At 37.3% G+C, this 19,921-nt stretch overlaps 1 protein-coding gene across 5 annotated transcripts in view; it reads left to right on the top strand.

Annotated features, from left to right (window-relative positions):
- ZFAT (zinc finger and AT-hook domain containing) overlaps positions 1–19,921 on the top strand; it is a 102,714-nt gene that overhangs the window by 74,838 nt on the left and 7,955 nt on the right. Inside the window, exons 15-18 of one of the 5 annotated variants that reach the window (XR_010828829.1) lie at positions 994–1,124; positions 9,709–9,826; positions 9,916–10,013; positions 13,731–13,868. Coding sequence is in view for 2 of the 5 variants with exons in the window: in XM_066990763.1 (XP_066846864.1) it covers positions 994–1,124; positions 13,731–13,970 (371 nt within the window). In the remaining 3 variants the exon portion in view is untranslated. Of the gene's footprint in view, positions 1–993; positions 1,125–9,708; positions 9,827–9,915; positions 10,014–13,730; positions 16,165–16,549; positions 16,656–19,921 lie in introns of those variants that run through there. The other 4 variants (XR_010828827.1, XR_010828828.1, XM_066990764.1 and 1 more) reach the window with 4 other exon arrangements.

The following is a 19,921-nucleotide window of genomic DNA, read 5'->3' as shown; positions in this document are numbered from 1 at the left end:
CTAGGACAGTACTAAGAAACTTAATTCTAATGATGCAGAAAACAGAGTAAGCTGTTTCAGTATCACATTGAATAAGAACAAGAGAGGATTTAGATCATGATTACTAAGTCGGGAATAAGAAAAACTAGAAGAAAAGAAGAAAAATGTTCACGTTTCTGAGAGTATTAAAACATCAGAGACTAGAATCAGTGTTCATATATTTTGAATGTATGAGTAAATGCAGTGGCTATCAGAAGATTGCATTTTACAATTGTGAACTTTATTGTTCATACTACAGGTATGTTTCTCAAGCTCCCATTTTTATCAGAATTTCCAAGCACATTGCAGTTCAGTTATGCTACTAACAATTTGTGTGTATTATTTTACTATAATCAGTGAGAATTCCAAATGAGTAAAAATATCTGGAGAAAATTGTCTTAAGCTATTATATATTTAAATTAATGTAAGCAAGATCCTGGCATGTACCATACATAACTTTAAACATGAGGCTGTAATTTTCAAAGTAGAATGATTTACTTGAATTCATCCAATTTAGGACACTCTTCTGGCATATTCCCTCTAGGCATAAAAAACAGTAGTAGATTGTCTGAAGGCAGTTATATAGGAAAAAAATAAAGCAAGCAAACATTCTTCAGTTCTGAATTTCAATTAGGAAGTCTCTCAGCTTCCTAACTCACAGTCCCTGCTATGAGTTGTACCTGTTGTTTGTTTAATCAATGTATTCCTCTAGATCTTTTTCAAATAGGCATAAAAATGAGCAGTGTGGTTTCACTTGCTGATTCATGCAATCCTCTGGCAAATTTGTTTTGTGAATACTTTCCTCCCATAGATCTATTATTAAAGTGTCAGGTTATCGAGCCGTTTGAAATTTATAGGCAGAACTGTGAATCAGGGTTAAAGCACGAGGGGAAAGAGTGTCTCTGGCACATAGATTCACATCCCCTCAGAGCTGTTTTACGGTAATGATCTTATGCTTGCTGTCTTTCTGATAAGGTGAAAGACTTGATCCAACGGCTGTAAACATCCTGCAGCAAATCATTGAGTTGGGTTCGGAAACCCACGATGCCACTGCCGTTGCTTCTGTAGTTACCATGGCACCTGGAACCGTGACAGTGGTAAAGCAGGTAAGAGCTCTTCTCTTCTCCAAAACAGCGGTGTTTTATTTTTGTATATTTGTTGTGAAATGCATATTATTCTGCAAGGACTAAATTGTGAATGGCTGTGTGAAACGCATACAGAATTTCTCCTCAACTAATTTTGGCTTTGTGTTGTATGTATGGATGTTTATATGGACATGCGCAGACATTTATACATATATACACTTATGTGTTTATATGTATAAATTGCACAGTCACCAGTATAAATACATAAAATGTGAATGGATAAATATATGTATGCATGTGAGAGAGAAAATAAAGCATTTTCAGGCTTTTTAAAATAGCATACCTGCATTGTGGGTGGGCACTTAGTCCCAATGTCAAGAGTCAGGAGATCCTTGGGACAGACTTTTTCCAGAAACAAGAGTGTGGAAGGTTACAGCTTGTGTACAACTGTGTGACCATATCCAGCAATGAATCTCCATCACTTTGTCTCTGCAGTGCTGTCCTGTAGCTAGAGAGACTTGTGGGGTCCTAAAGTCGTGTAACGTGGGGGCAAACAGGACTTGTACTCAGTCTGAGTTCATACTGCTTTTCTAATGGGGGATGCAATACGAGTGATCTGCAGGCACGTAACAGCTCCGAGATGAGGATTTGCAGATGCTCCTTAACAGCAGTTGCTTATGTGAGATAGAAGTCAGTGTGACCACCCACATTGGGGAAAGATAAAGAAAAAATCAAGTGAATTGTAGTTGGTTGAGAAGATACGTAATTGATTTTGTTGTTCCCAGGGAAATTGTGCAAGACCAGATGATGTAGGTCAATATTCTACAAAAATGAATAAGATGACTTGTTAATTTCAGGCTTTTGCAAGGGTTCTGTTTATGGGAAACATGCTGGATTCAACTGGTAAAGAATTAAGTGACAGAAATTGTGGTAGGCAATATAGTTCCTTTTAAAATGAGACAAACCTTACAAGATACTGGTAGAAGTAACTTCAATATATATGTGTACTTCTTAAAGCATAGTACTGCACAGGTTTTACTAAGGATATTTGCAATGTACAGTGTTACTAAAGCATTTTAGAAATTAAGAATGGAAAGATATAGATAATTACCAAGTAAAGGTGAATCATTTTCAATTTGAGATGGCTGTTGAGTATGAACATCAAGCCCGGTATTTCTTCCTCATAGGTGTCTGCTAATTTTGATGCTGACATTTTATGTTTCTTCCCATTGTGTTCTCCAAGCTATGTTTGTTCTGTCAGTTTCATTATACTTCTCTAGTTTATTATCCCTTTTTACATTCTGTTTATATTCTTTGATTCCTCAGGGTCCCTGCACTCAATGTGGCTGATACGTCAGGGAAGGAAAGTACATGAGAAGTCTTAAATTCCTGAAGAGTTTAAGTAGCTCTTGTTATTTAAATGAACCAAAAGTGTGATTGTGATGAATGCCAGAACTAACTTTTGAGGTTTTCTTTTTTTTTCAGTATTGTGGTTATTAAATTTGTGATAACTCTCTAGAAGTGGAAAGTCCATAGTCTGTGAAGACAATGTTTAGATAATTGCCACCCAAATGTCAGGGAGACAAGGCAGAAGTTCAAGAAAAAACATTTTGAAATGTTACTTGGCAAGTATTTTGCTTAGAAACTATGTAACAGTTTGGGGGATTTATTTATATATTTTTTAAATTAAGAAAAACAGATCCAAATTTGGAAAAGAAATTCAGTCATTAAAGAGGAGAGACATTCCAGTCCTTTTTATGTGCACATTTCAAAGCAACTTTAACTGTAGTCACCACCAACATGTATGCTGTACTACATATATGACCTGTTTCAAAGGTTGCATGCAGCATCAGCCATTGGTGTTTGCGCTATCTGTCAGTATTACTGAAAACTGTTCTTTAAAATATGTCTTTTGAGGCCCTTCTACTAACGGTCTAGGAGAAAGTGGAACCTAGGTAAGTGGCAGCTGTGAAGAAGAAATTACATTTGTGATACTGCAATGTTAAAAAACAAACGAAAAAACACAATTTAAAACATTCAGCAATTCTTCATCTTTCAGTTATCGAATCAGATCAATTTCTGATTCATCTTAAAATCTATCCTCTTTGTTAGACCATCTGAATTTGCTGATAGTATTTTGTAAGTAAATATTCACATTACAAATTAATTGTCTGTCACTTTTAAATCCATATTTCTGGCCTTTGAATTTGCAAGCTGCTAAGCATCGATCACTGCTTTTTCCCTTGCCTTGTATACATTAATGACTTTCATTGGTCTAATGTAAGACTGGTATAAGCTCCAGTTCTATATCAAATCCTCAGAGCACAGAATCTCTTTGCTGCATTTTCTTCTCCTGCTTTGAGTCCTGTTGCTATAAAATGCCATTTTTCCCCAGTTTGAAGTTGCAGAGAAACAAAATCGGTGTGTGCAGAACTGAAGTATGTCTCAAGCTGAGCAATCGCGTGCTACCTCAACTTACATCAGGTTTTACTAATGCCTTACTTAGATGCTCTGAGCATTGTTCCTCTGTCAGCGTGTTTCTTGTGGCTACAGGAATGACTGGAGCCTCTGCGACTTTTCAGTTTGTGTGTGCAGAAGTGTGCAGATCTGTGAGTTTTCCAGGGCAGTATCACGAGGCAGAAGGCCTACTGACACCCGACTGGCTGCCTAGTTACCTTTAGTGGGCGTCATGGAAGTAGAGGAAGGGAGTTCTGTAGATTTTATTTAGTTATTTTTAATTATTGTCATCATTTCACTTTTTTTTTCTCTTTTTTCTATTTCTACTGATGCTTTATCAAATGTTTGACCTATTACACAGCCCTAGTTACTGTTTCCAGTTCTTCTCTTCCTGCCAGAGGATGGCTTCAGAATTATAGCCACATCCTTTTTTTTAACTTCAGCGAAAATGTTTTTAGATGGTGTTAACATGACTGTAATCCTCTCCTATTTAGAACTGACAGCTTTTCTTTTTTTTCTTTAACACCGAGTTGCTTTCTGTGGGATATCACTCATTTGTACCTACCACTTTGTCATGTTTTAATTATGCTGAGTTCCTAATTGTTGACCTTGAGGTGATCATAAGACATGTTCATATTTCACTTTCCCACTGGAAAATTTATTCCACGCTGTTCTGTGACCTTCAGCTTCACTTGTGGATTGTGAGACAAAAAAAATCATTCAGGGTGTCAGCAATATATCAGCATCATCTGTCACTAAATTTCCACTCTTGTTCTTCAGTGGCCTCCCCGAGTCCTTGCTTAGCAGCTTGGTTACATTTTTTTTCTTAACAACATTTATTGTTGTTCTGGTTTTTATGCTGTTATGTGTTGCTGTTTTTTTTCTTTTGAGGACATATGTAACCCATTTTTTTTTTATCAGTTCTCACCTTCATCTCTCATTTTTAGCCGCCTTTGCAAGTTATCTTCATATTTTTGTATTTGCTCCAAGAAATTTCTTCTAAATCCTAAATTATTATATACTTTCAAAGTATTTTTTGCTCTGTATATCACATTACATCATTACTGTCTGTCTACCTTTTCCTGCCTCCAACTTTGTCCTTACTTTCACCTATAAAAGTGCTGTTGACCCTCTATTCCTAAAATTCTGCGTGAATCTAGACGTGCCTGTCAGTAACACAGCCATCTTCACCTTTAGCACTTCCCCTAACCCGTGTGCTCAAGTGTCTTCTGTGTGCAGTACTTGGAGTGTCTCATGGTAATGCAAGACTTCTGCCTGCAGAAACAAGCTTTGTTTTTGTCCGTAAGTCCTTCGCAGTACGCTGCTACATGTCGAGTGCATTTGCTAGCTCTGACTGGTATCTTCTTTTTTAATTTCTTTCTGCATAGTCACAAGACAGAAACATTATCATGTTTACAGTGTTCTATTAAATTATTTCCCTGAGATGGACGCCTTCATGACGCATGTTTATTAGATCACGAATACAAATTATTATTGAGCTGAACTCAAGATCAGATTTTCCATTCGAAGCTCCCAGCTTTTGAATTGAGTGTTTAAATTATATATATATATATATGTATGTATATTCAATTTTGGCTTTGGAAACCTTATATTTGTTGTTCATAGGAATGATATTATACAAGAAAATCCTTTGACAGCGTAACAATAAAACATCTCAGGCTGAATCAGGATTCATCTTTATGATTTTAAACTAAAAAAAAAAAAGTAGCCCTATTTAACTTGGGTTATGACTGGGAAAAATGGGAATTGGCGTTGGCTCTGATCGTGCCATGTATGTGAGGCCTTTCAGAGGTTCTGTCTGGAACCTGAAATGACTTTAGCTCCTCCTTGCCTGAGTGCCAGTATATTAACCTATTATCAAGATTAAACTTTTCGGGTATCTAATTTGGGAGAAATCCTGTTGTGTGACAACATACTGCCGCTAAGGAAAGTACTGCACACGCCTGAGTGAATACCAAGATCCTAGTGTGAAGTTCTGCCAGTATGGGCTGAGATTGGCAAAAATCCACACTGAAGCTTTGATTGCAGCATAACACAAAAAGTGTAATCTTGTCAGTTTGAAGCCATTTCAGTTAATAGTAATTCAGACTGGATCACTACAGCTAGTGGTGGTATTTATTTATGGCATAGAACTTGAGTTGTTCTGCACTGCTTACAGAAAAAAATGTAACAAGGTGGGGAAAATGTGAAAGCATAGAATTGTGAGTGTGAAGAATAGCTAGGAAAGAAGCTAATAAATGCTTAAAAAGATAGGAAATATTCATAAGGGATGGTAAAAATGGACGAGAAATTGGGGGGAGAGCAATTCTGTAGGAACAGAGCACATAGCAAGAAGGAGGAGGAGGGACCAGCACCGTAAAACAAGTCACTTTACCTTCTGTGGATTTGACTCTTTGTGAGCTATTACAGATGCACTTTTGCCCTCACTCCATAGGGTGGAGACTGTTTTGTTTGTGTTTTTGTTTGTTTTGCTAGCAGAGCCTGTTCAGTCCATTATTTATATAGGAGAATTATTTTCCTAGCTCACAGGCAGAATAGTTTAGTGGGCAATATTGGCAGTGGGGTGATGGTTGGACCAGATGATCTTGAAGGTCTCTTCCAACCTTCATGATTCTACGATAAGTTAAGCATTTGTTTGTTTTAAACACTGAGTTACTTGTGAAGAAACATTTCCCTCAGAAATGAGCACTCGTGTTATTTTTGCAGAACAAACTGTATATTATTCTCTGGAGAGACAAGATTCAAGGTGCATTTTCTTGGTTTCACAATATGAACATCCTTGAATGCTTGTTTTCCGAATCACCCTGTCTTGACTGCAACATCATAGAGTTGTTCCTGTCTGGACAGTGTCCAGCACCTCTAGTTTTTGTTATAGTTGTTGCTCGCCCATTTCCAGTGCTTGTTAGCAGGAATGTGTAATAGTAACAAGATACGTTTTAATTCATTTATTTTGCTTAAATGCGGGGTGTGTTATTTTTACCAAACCTCTTTGAAACAGAGGGTTCTATGTAGGGTTCTTTGTCCAAATTTATTTTTTCTTTTTGCCTCAATTTACTGAGCAGAGAAGTAGATAGTCTCAATCAAAGTATACCATAGTATCCATTTAAATTTGGTTGTGTGTTATCTGCATTTTGAGCTATTTTCACATAGATAACTGGTAAACAAACGTTCTGTTAATTTGCTGGGTTTAGACCCGAAATATGTTTTGTATGTTCTACTGGCGCAGGGGTTATTGTCCTGCTTTAAGAAACGTATCACCAAATAAGTGTTTAAAGCTTTAAATCTTGTTTTCAATATTATTTTTCCTGTATGAACAAGCTACTGAGATCCATCTTCATTCAGAGCAAATCCTGCCTGCCTGATATATAGAAAACAGCTAGAGCAGAGCAACACTCTTTGTTCTCTTGGAGAGGAAAACAAAAAAAAAAAACAAACCACCCCCCCCAAAATCCAACAAACCTATGCCAAAGGTATTGTTCACCACCTCAAATCTCTGTACTTTTCCTTATTTTCCAATACTTCTGATTAATATACCTGGGTATATTACCAACAGGTATACTACCAACTATACTAGGTATACTACCAACAGAATTTTTTTCTGCCACCTTACTTGTAGCACATTGGCATGTAAAAGCTTTAGTCAACAATTCAGGGCTTCATGTCCCAAGTAATATACAGACGTTTGACTTGCAGGATCTTTGTCGGTGTTGACATTTGAAAAACTACATGGCCACTCTACACAATCTAGAGTTGGCATCTCTCCTCTAATGATTTCCTGTGGCTGAGCAATCACTTCAAGCTCGCTCTGATGATCACTAAGAAGATCGCTTTAATCACTAATTAATATTATTAGTCACTAAGGTGATTATACCAGTCTTTCTGCACAACTGTTCGTTATTAATTAACTCTAGTTCAACCCTGTGGGATGTAAGTCCTTCCTGTTATCAAGCCAGAAAGCTAGTGTCCTCTTCAGGTAGGATGCTTGGGCATCCAGGTGATGGGCTGAATGGTGCTGGCTTGTTCTGCATGCTTATTTTTATATGGGTTCTCATTTTATCCGCTTTGCTAAAATGGCTGACCAAGCTGTCATTATTTTATGCTACGGTTACTCTGATATCCTTTCCTTCTGACATTCACAGATGCTGCTTTGCCCCTTTTTTATACATTCAGAGCAATTTAAAGATTACTTCTCTCTAGTCTGCCTGTCTTACAGTATGTCCATGTGATCTTCCTTTCTTTTTTGCCACATCCAGCAAAACCTTGGTTTGATTTCCAAGACTTTGTACTCCTTTCCGACTTAGTGTCCTGTCTCTCATTAGCTGTTAAGTTTTTGACTCTCACCTTTGATCAGTCCATGAAGATTTAATCGCTCATTATTTTTTTCCAAACAAGTTTCTTAATGCCTTCTTTCATATTGTGCTTAGTTATGTGGATATTTAATGAAGAACAATTTGTACCTCATTGTTTTCTCTCAATCAGTCTTCAGAAATATGATGACACCAATTATCTCTGGTTAGGAAATTGGTCTGTTGATACTGCTGCCTGCTAGACAAAGGTATCGCTGTCTCATTTATATTGTACTCACCCATTTCCCTTCTGTGTCTGCTTACTGTCTCATGTTTTCTATTGAAAATATAAGGCCTTTGGGGCATGAAATACTTTTTTCAGGTAGAACACCTGATACAGTCCAAGTCCTGGTCTAAAGCACTACACTAATATTACCAATAAAGAAGAGTAATTGGCTGTTGAACGCTTTCTTGTTTTCTCCCATTCAAAAACAGACTGACCTTACTACCTCTGTATCTTGGAGTGCAGGATTAGGATGAAGTCTATTCCTGAAAAGCACGGTAACCTGTTCTCAGCCTGGACTTCTAAATAACTTGCTCTGCAGAATAAGTATATCAACCATTTCACTAACCAAGCAGATCTTTATCAAGCTGAGGAAAACACTGGAATTTCATGCATTTCACCCTTTATTTTAGTTCCTTTCATCATTTTATTCTGTGATCTCTTCAGGCTCTGGTAAAAATCCTACCATGGCAACAGCCACTTTCTTCAAAGTGACAGCAGTAGCAATGCACAGCAAAGCTTATACATCGGCTTGAAGATGATCACAGGACAGAATTTTATAGTATAACACACCTTCAAAAATAAGCATCTAATAATATTAGCATGGCTGTCATGTCAAGGGCTCCTGCATATTGTACCTCAGCGACGCTCTTTGTATTTTAACCTGGCTCTGATTTGTACCTACATGATGCTGGGTTCATCCAGAAAATTTGCCAGTACAGAGTTCTCTATGGGTTGATAATCAAGACTGATGTTCTTTTAGAACACGGAGCATTTTATTGTTTAACTTGATGGTGCCAGCAAAGGAAAGTTTTATTTGGGAAAGATGTCCCTGTTTTCTTAGCTTCTGTGGAGTTCTTGTCATCTGTATAACATCCAGAAAAAAACTCATGTCAACATTACTGCCCTCTGTTAGGGCTCTTGAAATGGTGGCAATGTTGCCACATTTCCTCAGAAAGAAACCTCGTGATACAGTGTTCTGCCAGACAAGGGACACTGCCAGTCACAGCCTCTCTGTCAGGATATATTCGACCAGCCAATGGCTAAAGATTCTTAAAAATCACCAGTAGGAAGATTTGTTTGCCACTTTGCATTTTTTTATTTTATGCAAAGCGAATCTTGCACATTGAATTCCCCTATTGTTCTGAAACTATTGTGTGCCAGTTTGTCTTTGTTTTGTGGTTCTCTATAGAGATTCATGTGATCAAATTACAGCGTTTTTCTGTGCATGTCTGTGTGTGTTTTTCACACAATATATCTATATGTAAACTAGAATAAGAAAGGATGGAGTTCAAGTTACCAACTGGCACCAAACAAAATGGTAGAGACAGTCCCGTAGGCAGGGATGTAAGCTGGCATATCACATATCCAGGTGCTCACTGTGATCTAGAAAGCTTATATTCACTTTTCCTTTTCAGCTTTTATGTAGCTAATTTGTAAATTTTCTTACCGTGGTGTCTTATATAATATAAATAGAAGCAATTGTAACCTAGTGTAAGGTTTCGAATTCCTGCAAAATCTGTGTGCTTAACTTTTTCTCTTAATGGCAACCTGAAAGGCAGCGTTCAGTCTGAAATCAAGGGAGAGATTCCGCAGAGGATTTTGGGTCAAGCCTAGCAAGGCTGTTTTAAACACGATGGGTCTGGTACTCCTGCTGACTTCAAAGAAAATTGAAGGTAATCATTATTTCTGAGGATGAGCTCCAGAATAAAAAAGTAGCTTTAGCAGCAGTTTACTGTACATATTTCCTTTTTCTACTTTTCAGGGAAGGGAAGAAGCATTATTTTCCTCAATGGCTTGAATTAATTTATCTCAAAATAAAAACGACTTGCTTGGTTTTAGAGGAAGAGGTTCCTGTAAGAGGTACCCATTTTTTGTGTCATTTGGATGGCCCTCAGATATTTGCATTTAGAACTTTAGATAATTTAGAAATTTAGAGCTTTTTATAAAGACATGGAGGCAGAGGATCCATTAACTTTCATGAGAGGCACATTAAGCCAGGAAGAAATATTTATGCAGGTAATGAATTGGTTTAGTATGCCAGCTGTGTATGGCTTCAGATTCTTGCTGCCATCGTTTAGCAAAGGATAAGCAGCCAGATGCTTTTCAGCTGGCTCTCAAACAGAAAAGAGGTCATGGATGCTACTCTTCAAAAGATTTGAGATGCCAATAAAAAGAATTGAGTATAGTAACTTCATTCATTCTGATGGCAGCTGTCCCACTGTTTCATCAAATTGAGGGATGTAAATTAACGTTTTGAGATTATTCCCTGTGGAACGATCTAATAGGAACCAAGCAGAAGCATGTAAACATTGAACTGATTTGAAATGTAAATATCCAAAATAATGTGGTAATTTGTCAAACTAAAAGGATTACAGATAGCTGTCCAAAAAAAGATACTGGAAACTAGAAACACCAGAAATAGGGGCATTAGTCTTCTGTACCCTGCATGACAAGGGTAATAAAACCATATCGATAAAGGTAGGTAGGGAGGTTAAATTAACTTTCTTTATTGGCCATTTTCATTTCAAAAGCATATAAAACTGAATAAGTATTAGATTGCTGCTATTGAATTGAATGAGATTCTGGTTTCATTTCATTTTCATGTCAACTGTGCTTTATTTATCTTCCTTTGTTCATTATTTATGTACACTCAACTATATTTAAAATTATTTATGGGTTTTGATTTAAAGTGACTAAAGTGAGACTGTACAAGATTCTTTTCAGACCGTGTTGTGCATTCTTGCTGCTCTTAGTAAATTTAGTGTAATTTTTCTGGCCTGAGGCACATTGTCAGAGGATTATGTATGATGCACTAACACAAGAGTTACTGTACATTACATAACTGAAAGGCCAAATAATATTAGAAGACTCCTATCTGTGTATGTTTGAAGATCCCCAGCATCGAGCACTGTAAGATTATAATTACTTGACATTTTTAGCTGCAGCTACCTGTCTGAATCCACTGGACATGAGACTTCTGTCCACTTGTTGTGACCTATGTTAGTAGATCTTGTGTGGATCCTTCCATTTTGAACAGGAGCTGCCACTTTAGCAAGTAGCCTCAGGAAAGAGGAGGACATGGTTAAAAAAGGCGGAGTTCTGTCTGAATTAACAAAATTTCCCCCCATTATAAAAAAAAAAATACTTAAAGGTGTGTCATCAGGAGAAGAAAGTTGTGTTACGTTTCTTTTTATGGTTTGGCTTGTTGCATCTTCAACAGAAACTCAAAGCTTCCATTAGTAAAGGGTAATTTTGGGGATACCCATATTTTGTGTCAACATAAATTTGTTTTTCTGAGGGTGGTGGCAAATTTTCTTGTGTCAAGACAAAGCAACCTGCATCACCCAATTTCGTAGGATATTGAACTCCAGCAGGCACTGTTTAAAATAGCTTCCATTTAAAATGTTCAGGTACGCTTGGTAAAAGAAACAGAACATAGAAAGGACTTTATCCCTTTCCCATAGTTTTATCCGTATCATCTAAATCCTGTGCAACAAAGCCGGAGTCAGCACCAGTAGGTACAACTATGCTGTTGCAGTAAGGTCAATGACAATGGTAAGATTCTCTTTAGAAGTTAAATCTTTCACCGGTTAAAATCCACTTATATTTCATCAGTGTACCACAGACATACAACTCTGGGACCTCTGAATAATTTAACACCTGAACATGCTTGTTATTGTTCAAGAAAAAGCTTTGTATAGCCTGATGAATTGAGTGAAAGTTCAAAGTGATACGGAGTCCTATGGGGTTTGTGCATCTCTGTAATCTTCTTGATCTGACAGATATTTTAAACGTGGAAGAAAAACGTTATAAGGAAAGTCAGTGTACAGCAATGGGAATGGTTGCTTAGGGGGAAAAAATGAAGTTAGGAAGGAGCAGCTAGAAAATAAACATACAGAGCTTCTTTTTCTCCTTGTAAGTCTTTAAGGAGTCAAATGCATGCTTGGACGCTTCTCTGTAATTCTTCCCTACTGTCCCCATGCCCCCCCTAAGCACCAATACTTCAGTGTATTTTCTTGGACTTGATTGTTCTAATAATACTTCTTAGAAAGCAATGCATAGAAATGATCTACTACATAGAAACATTTCATGGAAATGAAAGCTACTAATCTGTGTGATTTAGTAGACTTCCACGCTTTGGAATCTACCGTGTTTGACCTGTTTTTTCAAAATCACTTACGAGTTCAGTGCTGCCAAGAGCACAGCATATACACTGCCCTGAAATACAAGGTTTATGTTGAAATCCAATAAACCGATAATTTATTGATTCTTTGTTCTCCTCATATTACCCTTTGTGTGGTTATTAGAAGTACCATGGAGGTTTGCTTTCTGTAAAGCTGTCGGTGAGCCACCGATGCTGTCCTCATGCCCTTTTGTTTGCATAAGCTGGTGATTTATAGATGCACTTGATGATGTGAGAAAAAGCATTTCTGTAGAGAATATGACGTCCTACAAAATCAGTAAGTTACTTTCTTACAGTGAGAAATAAACGTGATTTATCTCTGCAAGCTCACTTCATAGAACATTTGCTAAGCCTAAATGAAAGGGAAATAGGCCTTAATAAAAACTACCCGTTTTCCAAATGGGAAAGGAAGAGAGGATCTGATTAACTGTGTGGTGCAGATGCAAGTGGGTTGGCTTTTATGCTCAAGCAAATAAAACAGCCCCCTTCAATGAACAAGGGGAGTGGTGGTGTATTGGAAACACTTAACAAATGCCTTTGCATATTCTTGCATGTGTAAAAATTTACCCAAAAGAATATTATTTTATCATTAATACTTGTAAGAATGCATTTCCTACACATGACTTAGTTTTGAATGTGCTGTTATTGGTCTGGTGCATGGAAATATCTGGATGGGGTGAAGAATTAAGATCTGTTCTTGAATCCTAGTGAGTACTGTAGTCTAATAATTCACAAATAGTTGCTTGAAGTTCTTTAAATTTGATATGAAAATATATTGCATTATTTCTTTCAGAAAAACGTTCATTTAAAAATCTGCTATTTTCAGTTGCTACTATCAATATCCTTTCAATAATGTAAAAATTGCTGCCTTGCAAACGGGTGTTAAGGAGATATTTCATTAACACATTTCACCATTTTTGTTTAATAAAAGTCCATTGAGTTTAGGTTACAATGAGTATTGCTACAATGAAATTTGTAGTTCAATGAGCTTTAAAATAAATTAAAAAATGGGGCCTCTAAGTGTCTTTTCATGTGGTTTTAGACGTATTCTCACATCAGTGATACTGGAGGAGCTGTTTGACTTCCGATTTATTTAAATAAGATTGGTTTTGAGTGAATGACTGGTGAGAGGTTAAAGCTGTTCCCAAAGTCCTGTGTTTCTGTAGCTTCATAGCTCTCCATGCATATAAATGAGATGCTGAGCTACTGCTTTCAGTATTTTGTATGGCTATACACTTATTCAAAGTGATCATTACAAATTCTGTGTAAAACTGATATTTTCTTTCAAAACTGCCTGATTTCTAATTTCTGTGCTGTGTGTGCATTAATCATCACAGTACTGGTTATTTACTGGAAAAGGTGAAACTTCTGTAACCTCTTCAATTTCTTCTTAGGTAAAAGAAGAGGAGCAGTCAGCCAATCACACTTTGATGATACAAGAGACCCTGCAGCAGGCTTCAGTGGAGCTGTCTGAACAGCATCACCTGGTAGTCTCTTCAGATGAAGTGGAAGGAATTGAGACAGTGACTGTCTATACACAGGGTGGAGAGGCTTCAGAATTCATAGTTTATGTTCAGGAAGCGATGCAGCCCGTAGAAGAACAAACTGTGGAACAATCTGTGCAGGAGCTCTAGAGAATGGTGTTAAAACTAGACGGCTGCCTGATCTGCCAAAGCCAAAACTTTCATTTCTTTTCCTAACAAGACCAAAAACAATCAAGCTGACAAATGTTCAGATTATGTGTGAGGTGAGACCGTGCTACTAGATCTGGCTTGATTGCATCAGTAATTCAGAGATTATGGACAAAACTTCCTTGGATTTTTTTTCCCCTGGAAAAAAGTACATATTTTGAGGAATAAGTATTCATCCTTATTTAAGACATCTGTCATTTGATTCCTGTAAATATCCCAAAAATATTGTCTGTTCAAAACTGTGCTATACCACAATAGAAAAAAAAAATCTATAAAGGTAGCTAGAATGTCTAGAAAACTCATTCCAGTTCATCCCATCTTACAGATACTAAATATGTGTTTGACTTCACTGGAAGCAGGGATTTTTTTATTTTTTTATTTTTGTAAAATTAGAAGGACTTCTTATTTTTCAGTATATGCTTAGAATGTGTTTGCAGAGTTGTGGACCTAACCCAAAGAAAGGCTCAACGTTTAGAAATATTCCACAGATGGACTTTCATTTGTGTTTGTGAGTTGATCATTTGGGAGATATTTAAAGCCATATATGATAATTTTGGGTACCAATAGCATAATTATTTTTTAAATAATTGGATAATGATAACTTTCCATCCCACCTGTCCAGTACCATATGATGAAACCAAATGTTTGTCAACTCAATGAAATGGTCTTCTGTTTTTAAGAAAAAGATATATTGAAATGATTTGTAAATTCTATTAAAGATGTATGTTCATATGTTTTAAACAAATGTTTGTAAATATGACTGTGTGAAAGAACTTGTACAAAAAGTAAGTAAATATTGACCAAAATTTAGATATTCTTAATTATGCATGTATATAGCTCCAGATTTTTCTTCATGAATCTTGAATTGTTTCTGATTTAAATATTTTTAAATTTGAGCTATAAAAGTTATTAATTAATAGCAAAATTGTCATGTTTTCTTTTAAGTGTTGACTTCCTTTTCAAAGCTAAGTAGAGAATGCTGTTTTGCATTGGCTCTGACAAATTATTCCTCCAGTCAGTAGTTTCTAATCAGGAAAGTAGTGTAATGAAATCTAGGAGGAATTTTTTATGTGACTGAGCTTATTTATGGGCATTTTGAGTGGACAAGTGAAGAAAAGCTTTTAAATGCATTGATGAAATGCAGTGAGTTGGTCGTCTACCTCTTGTAATTCTGCTGGTTTTTATCAATGTGATACAAAATCAGGGTGCAAACATTTAGTGTTAGCTTCTCCCTTATCTGTGGTGATAATAAATTTACATGTCCCAGGGACGTTTGGTTTGTAGGACAGAGACCTTTTTGCCATTTACTCTGTAACTGGCTGGGCCCGGTCTCGAATGTCAGTGTTGATTTCAGTAAACTTGCCTAAAATGAGCCGTGAAGTGTGTGTTCAGTAACAATTGTAACATAGAAAATGATGCACCAAATGTACCAACTTGATTAATCCGCAACAGAAACTTGGTTTTGTAATTACTGCTTAACATTTAGTGTTGATTTGCAATAACAACTTTCTAATATCTAAAAGAGAAGAAAACAGTCTCAAATGGTTTTCTTAGAATTTATTGAAAATAGCCCATTTGCTATTAAGCTACGTTTGGAAAAGCATCAAAAAAGCATCGTGATCGTATGTAGTAACAGCTGTGTTCTTAACATAAAACCTTTCTGAGTCAATTCAGTAATGTATTTTATTATTACCTGGCAGTGGGGGGAAAATGGAAAAGTATTTTGCTATATATCACTCAAGAATTCTGAAGTAAATTATTTCCAGAGAGACTCAGTACTTCTGTCTATATGAGGTGTGTCTGTACTTGGAGGAAGGGTTAGGTTTTATTTATTTATTTACTTATTTTAATTCCACTAAGTCATAGCCATGCTTACCTACTGTAATTTAAGCCTTGACTTGCTTTTGTTGTACAGCACTGGAAGTACCATGCTTCCTGCTGTGTTGGAAGAAGAAACTTCAGTTCATTTTACTAAATTTTACGAATTCATCAACAGATAAATTAAAGGATGAATACATTTATATAAAACAGTAGGTATTCTGATTTTAAAGCATAAATATTTGTGTTAATTTTCTGTAACCCTTTTGTTTTAGAAATACTTTTCAATTCAGGTGCTTTCTTAAGTTAACATATGAGGTGTAGGAACAATTTCTTCATGGAGAGGACAGCCAAGGATTGGAACGGGGTGCCCAGAGAAATGGTGGTGTCCCCGTCCCTGGAGGTATTTAAGAGACGTGAGGATGTGGCACTAAGGGACGTGGTTTAGTGATGGGACTCGGCAGGTCAGGCTGGTGGTTGGACTTGATGATCTTGGAAGTCTTTTCCAACCTAGATGATTCTGTGATTCTAAGTCAGGAAAGATTTTGAGCTGCACTGAGTACAAATTCTTGCCACCATAATTACGTTTTCATCTTTCTAGGATATGCAACTGTAATACTATGAGGAGATAGGTGCTTCTTCTTGAACGTAAGTCACTGAACTTCACAAAATGAATGTCCAAAGAATTGTCTGTCTTTCAAAAGCAGGTTTCTGAAAGGAAGAAAACAGAGAGCTTTGTCCATACCAGTCATTTGAAGAGGCCCCAGCTGTTCCAGTTTTCTTTTGTCTGAATTGGGAACCACCAAGAAGGTAAGAATTAACTCTTTTGCATGGCAAGGTCTGTTTCTGTTATCACCTAAACAGCACAGATTGTTTTCAATGTAGATTCAAATCCTTTTATCCAGTTTATTTTGCGAGGATTAGATGACCTTTCCTGTTCAGGGGAGACGAGGAGTTATGGCTTTAAGTTAGTTGAGTAGCTCCTGCTTCTGAAGATTATACATTCTTCCCCACACCACTAATTTTTATTAGCATTTGCTACTCTATGCAGTCTTCTGGTTTTCCTTTTTGACAGCTGAGGAGTTATCCTAGCTTTAGGCTAACACTTAGCAAGTATTGCTCTTTAAAAGTTCATGCATGCGCAAATCGAGCAACTGGGCTAACTGATGTGCAGGGCTAAGAACACATCAAATGGTTCCGGGAATGTGTTGAGCACAGGGGAGATACGTCTCGGAATCGTGCAAAGATTTTAAAAAACGGAAGAAGGAAGCTGCAAATAATTTTAGTGGCAATGAGGTCTTATTTAATGAAGGGCAAGGATGATGCTTGAAGCTAATCCCTCCTTGTGTTACAGAATGGAATAACCGTCTGTACACAGAGGGGAAAATGTGAGCCTTGCAGGACAAAAGCCACAGGAGAGGGCTTGGGAATTGAGTGTTCCAAGTCTTGTTCTTTTCCATCTCTTTCTAATTAGTTATATCCGTAGAGACTAGTTTGTCTTTCCTTAGTAGAGAAAGAGGATGGGATGTGCCATCCTTTGGCAGATGGTTTGTTTTCTGTGGCCAGTTGTGGTGCCCCTTGATCCCAGCACCGTTGCATGATAGTAGTGATCCTGCTTTTAACCTGCTTTTGTAGCATCCTGGCTTACATGGCACTGCACCAACAGGGGCTTTTCACTGGACCTTTATCACTTGTCTGGAACGTCCATGGGATGAAAAGAGAAAGGAACTGCATACTTCTGCTCTGTTGATTTACCTCAAAGTTTGGATTATACGAAATCCCAACTAAAGAGTACAACAGATTATAATGTTAGACTGGTTGTTCCTACTATAATAAGGAATAACACTCCTTATGTAAATGTACTTGAAATAAATGCTTTTAATGTCACCTTTTAAAACAAGTTTACAGAAATGACATTGCTGCAAGTTTGAGATTTTCAAAATGTTTTAATGAATTTCTTTGGAATAATCTTCTAAAGTTCTAAAGTTCTGAGTTCACACACAGTATCCTGGCAGTGCCATATAGAATTTAGTCTTACTAAAAAGAAAATAAAAATGTTTTCACATTCCAATAAATTTGCTCACCATGTGGATGTGCACTTTACAAATTTCGAAGAAACAAACAAACCAAACCTGCCTCTCAAGAATAAGCATGTACAGTAAACACCGTAGAGAAAGGAAGAACGTACTGGAAATAATGTTACAAAACACTCAAATTTTCAAAGAAATGAGTTCTTATTGGGCAGAGAATTTGGTATATGAGGGATCTTTGTGAAGCTGTGTTTAACTGTAGAATCAGGATTTGATTTTTGGCTTGAGCTCTTCATGCCTGCCCATGGAAGAGGTTTGTCATTTGCTGCACCAGCTTGTTGAAACTTCAGTGAGGTCCACTGAGATGTGGAAATTGACTCAGGAGGAAGTTTTGAGTACTTGGCCCTTCTGAACATCAAACTCTAGGGATAAAAGCACACTGAACACCCAAGTCTCACTTCAGGAGAACTTGTTTCTCAAAGTTGCACCTAATTGTTCATGGAGGTAGAAGGACTGTCAACCACTCTTATGCCTTGAAATACAGCAAGCCCTGCCTAAATGTGGGGTTTTATTTCTGTAAGAACAGTGACGTTCAGCTGAGACCTCTGCAACTAGTATTGAATTGGAAAGAATATTGATTTTTATTTTGCCATTCTTTTGATGTGAAAATAACGATGATTGTTATCAGAGTGCACGGAGTAGAGCAGAGTGAAGCAGATGCCGTACACAAAATTACAGAGATTGTTTTTCTTTGGTTTATGTTTTGTTGATGCCACAGTACAGTTCCTGCCTTTTGTAGGCGTGTTTGAGCTGTATCTGAAATTTTAATCATGAGCTTGTTTGCAGACTGCATCATTAGCAAAAATGCACTTTCTTTAGGTAATGCTGCTAAAATGCTGCTAATACAGTCTTTGCTCCTAACATGACAAACTGCAGATGTTCCTTTCCCTTTTATAATCTGATCACAGTGAGGTTACTGAGTTGTACCGCACATGGCTTGACAGCTTCTCAGTTTGCATTTCCAGCGTTCGCATCATTAGCGGACATCATTTCCATCAATAGCAGCACGACTGCATTTGTCTTTTGTTCTTCCTTAAAATGAGGACAACTTTTCATCCTGGAAGACTTTCATGTTCACTTAGAGTTATATTTTGGCACATCCTGAGAGCATCAAACTTGATGTTACGACATGAATATGTAGTATCATCTTCACCTCGGGAATAATTGCACAAGGTGCAGGGAATTGGTTAGGTGATCTTTCATGTGTCCCTGCTCAACTCGCCTGTGTTGGGCTTCAGTGATTACAAGCAGCACCACACATTTCGAACGGCAGCGCAAATTGCAGAGCCATTGTTGTAGGTTCCTAACAAAAGCTTCTGTTCGAGTCTCTCACGGTCACTCCTCGAGGTGCATGAGGCAGAGGAAGGAAAGCAACGCCTGTTCCTCTCTTGCTAAACGCAAATGGATAAAAATGCTCTGCTAATAGGTGAACATAATTCCTCTCAGTCCTATACAAAGCAGATCAGTGCAGACTCACCGTCCCAGAAAGACTTCTTTCTGAGAAAGAGATACCGACGACCAACCTGATCACCTCTCCAGATTAACCAGCCAGAGGAGAAGGAGAAGGGCTTAGTGTGATACAAGAGTGGAGTGATGGGATGTCATTGAGTGAAAGAAATATTAGGCCAAATATTCGGATTCATTTCATGGTGAGGAGAACTATTAGCTTGTAAGATGGTACCTGAAATAGTAAATGCTTCTCTTCTTGGGATGCTTATTGTCCTGACTTGAAATACAGCCAGAGAGTGGGACTGTTCCTGGTGGGAAGGGTAGGGCAGCTGACCTCAAAGGTTCCTCTTACACTTCATATTTCTAGGCGTTTCATAACAACAAAGGAGAACAAAATGACCTGTTTTATATGCGGAGCTACACCTAACAAGGATGCTTTAGAGAGGATGCTTCAGAGAGCTTACTCTGAAGTAATTGATGGGATGGGCGCCGATGGGCTGTTAAATAAGAGCAAGAATGCAGTTTACTTTTTCTTAT

This window comes from Anser cygnoides, chromosome 2 (genome assembly GCF_040182565.1).
Source record: "Anser cygnoides isolate HZ-2024a breed goose chromosome 2, Taihu_goose_T2T_genome, whole genome shotgun sequence".
Taxonomy (NCBI): Eukaryota; Metazoa; Chordata; class Aves; order Anseriformes; family Anatidae; genus Anser; species Anser cygnoides.
This window is presented reverse-complemented; position numbering and strand designations above follow the sequence as displayed.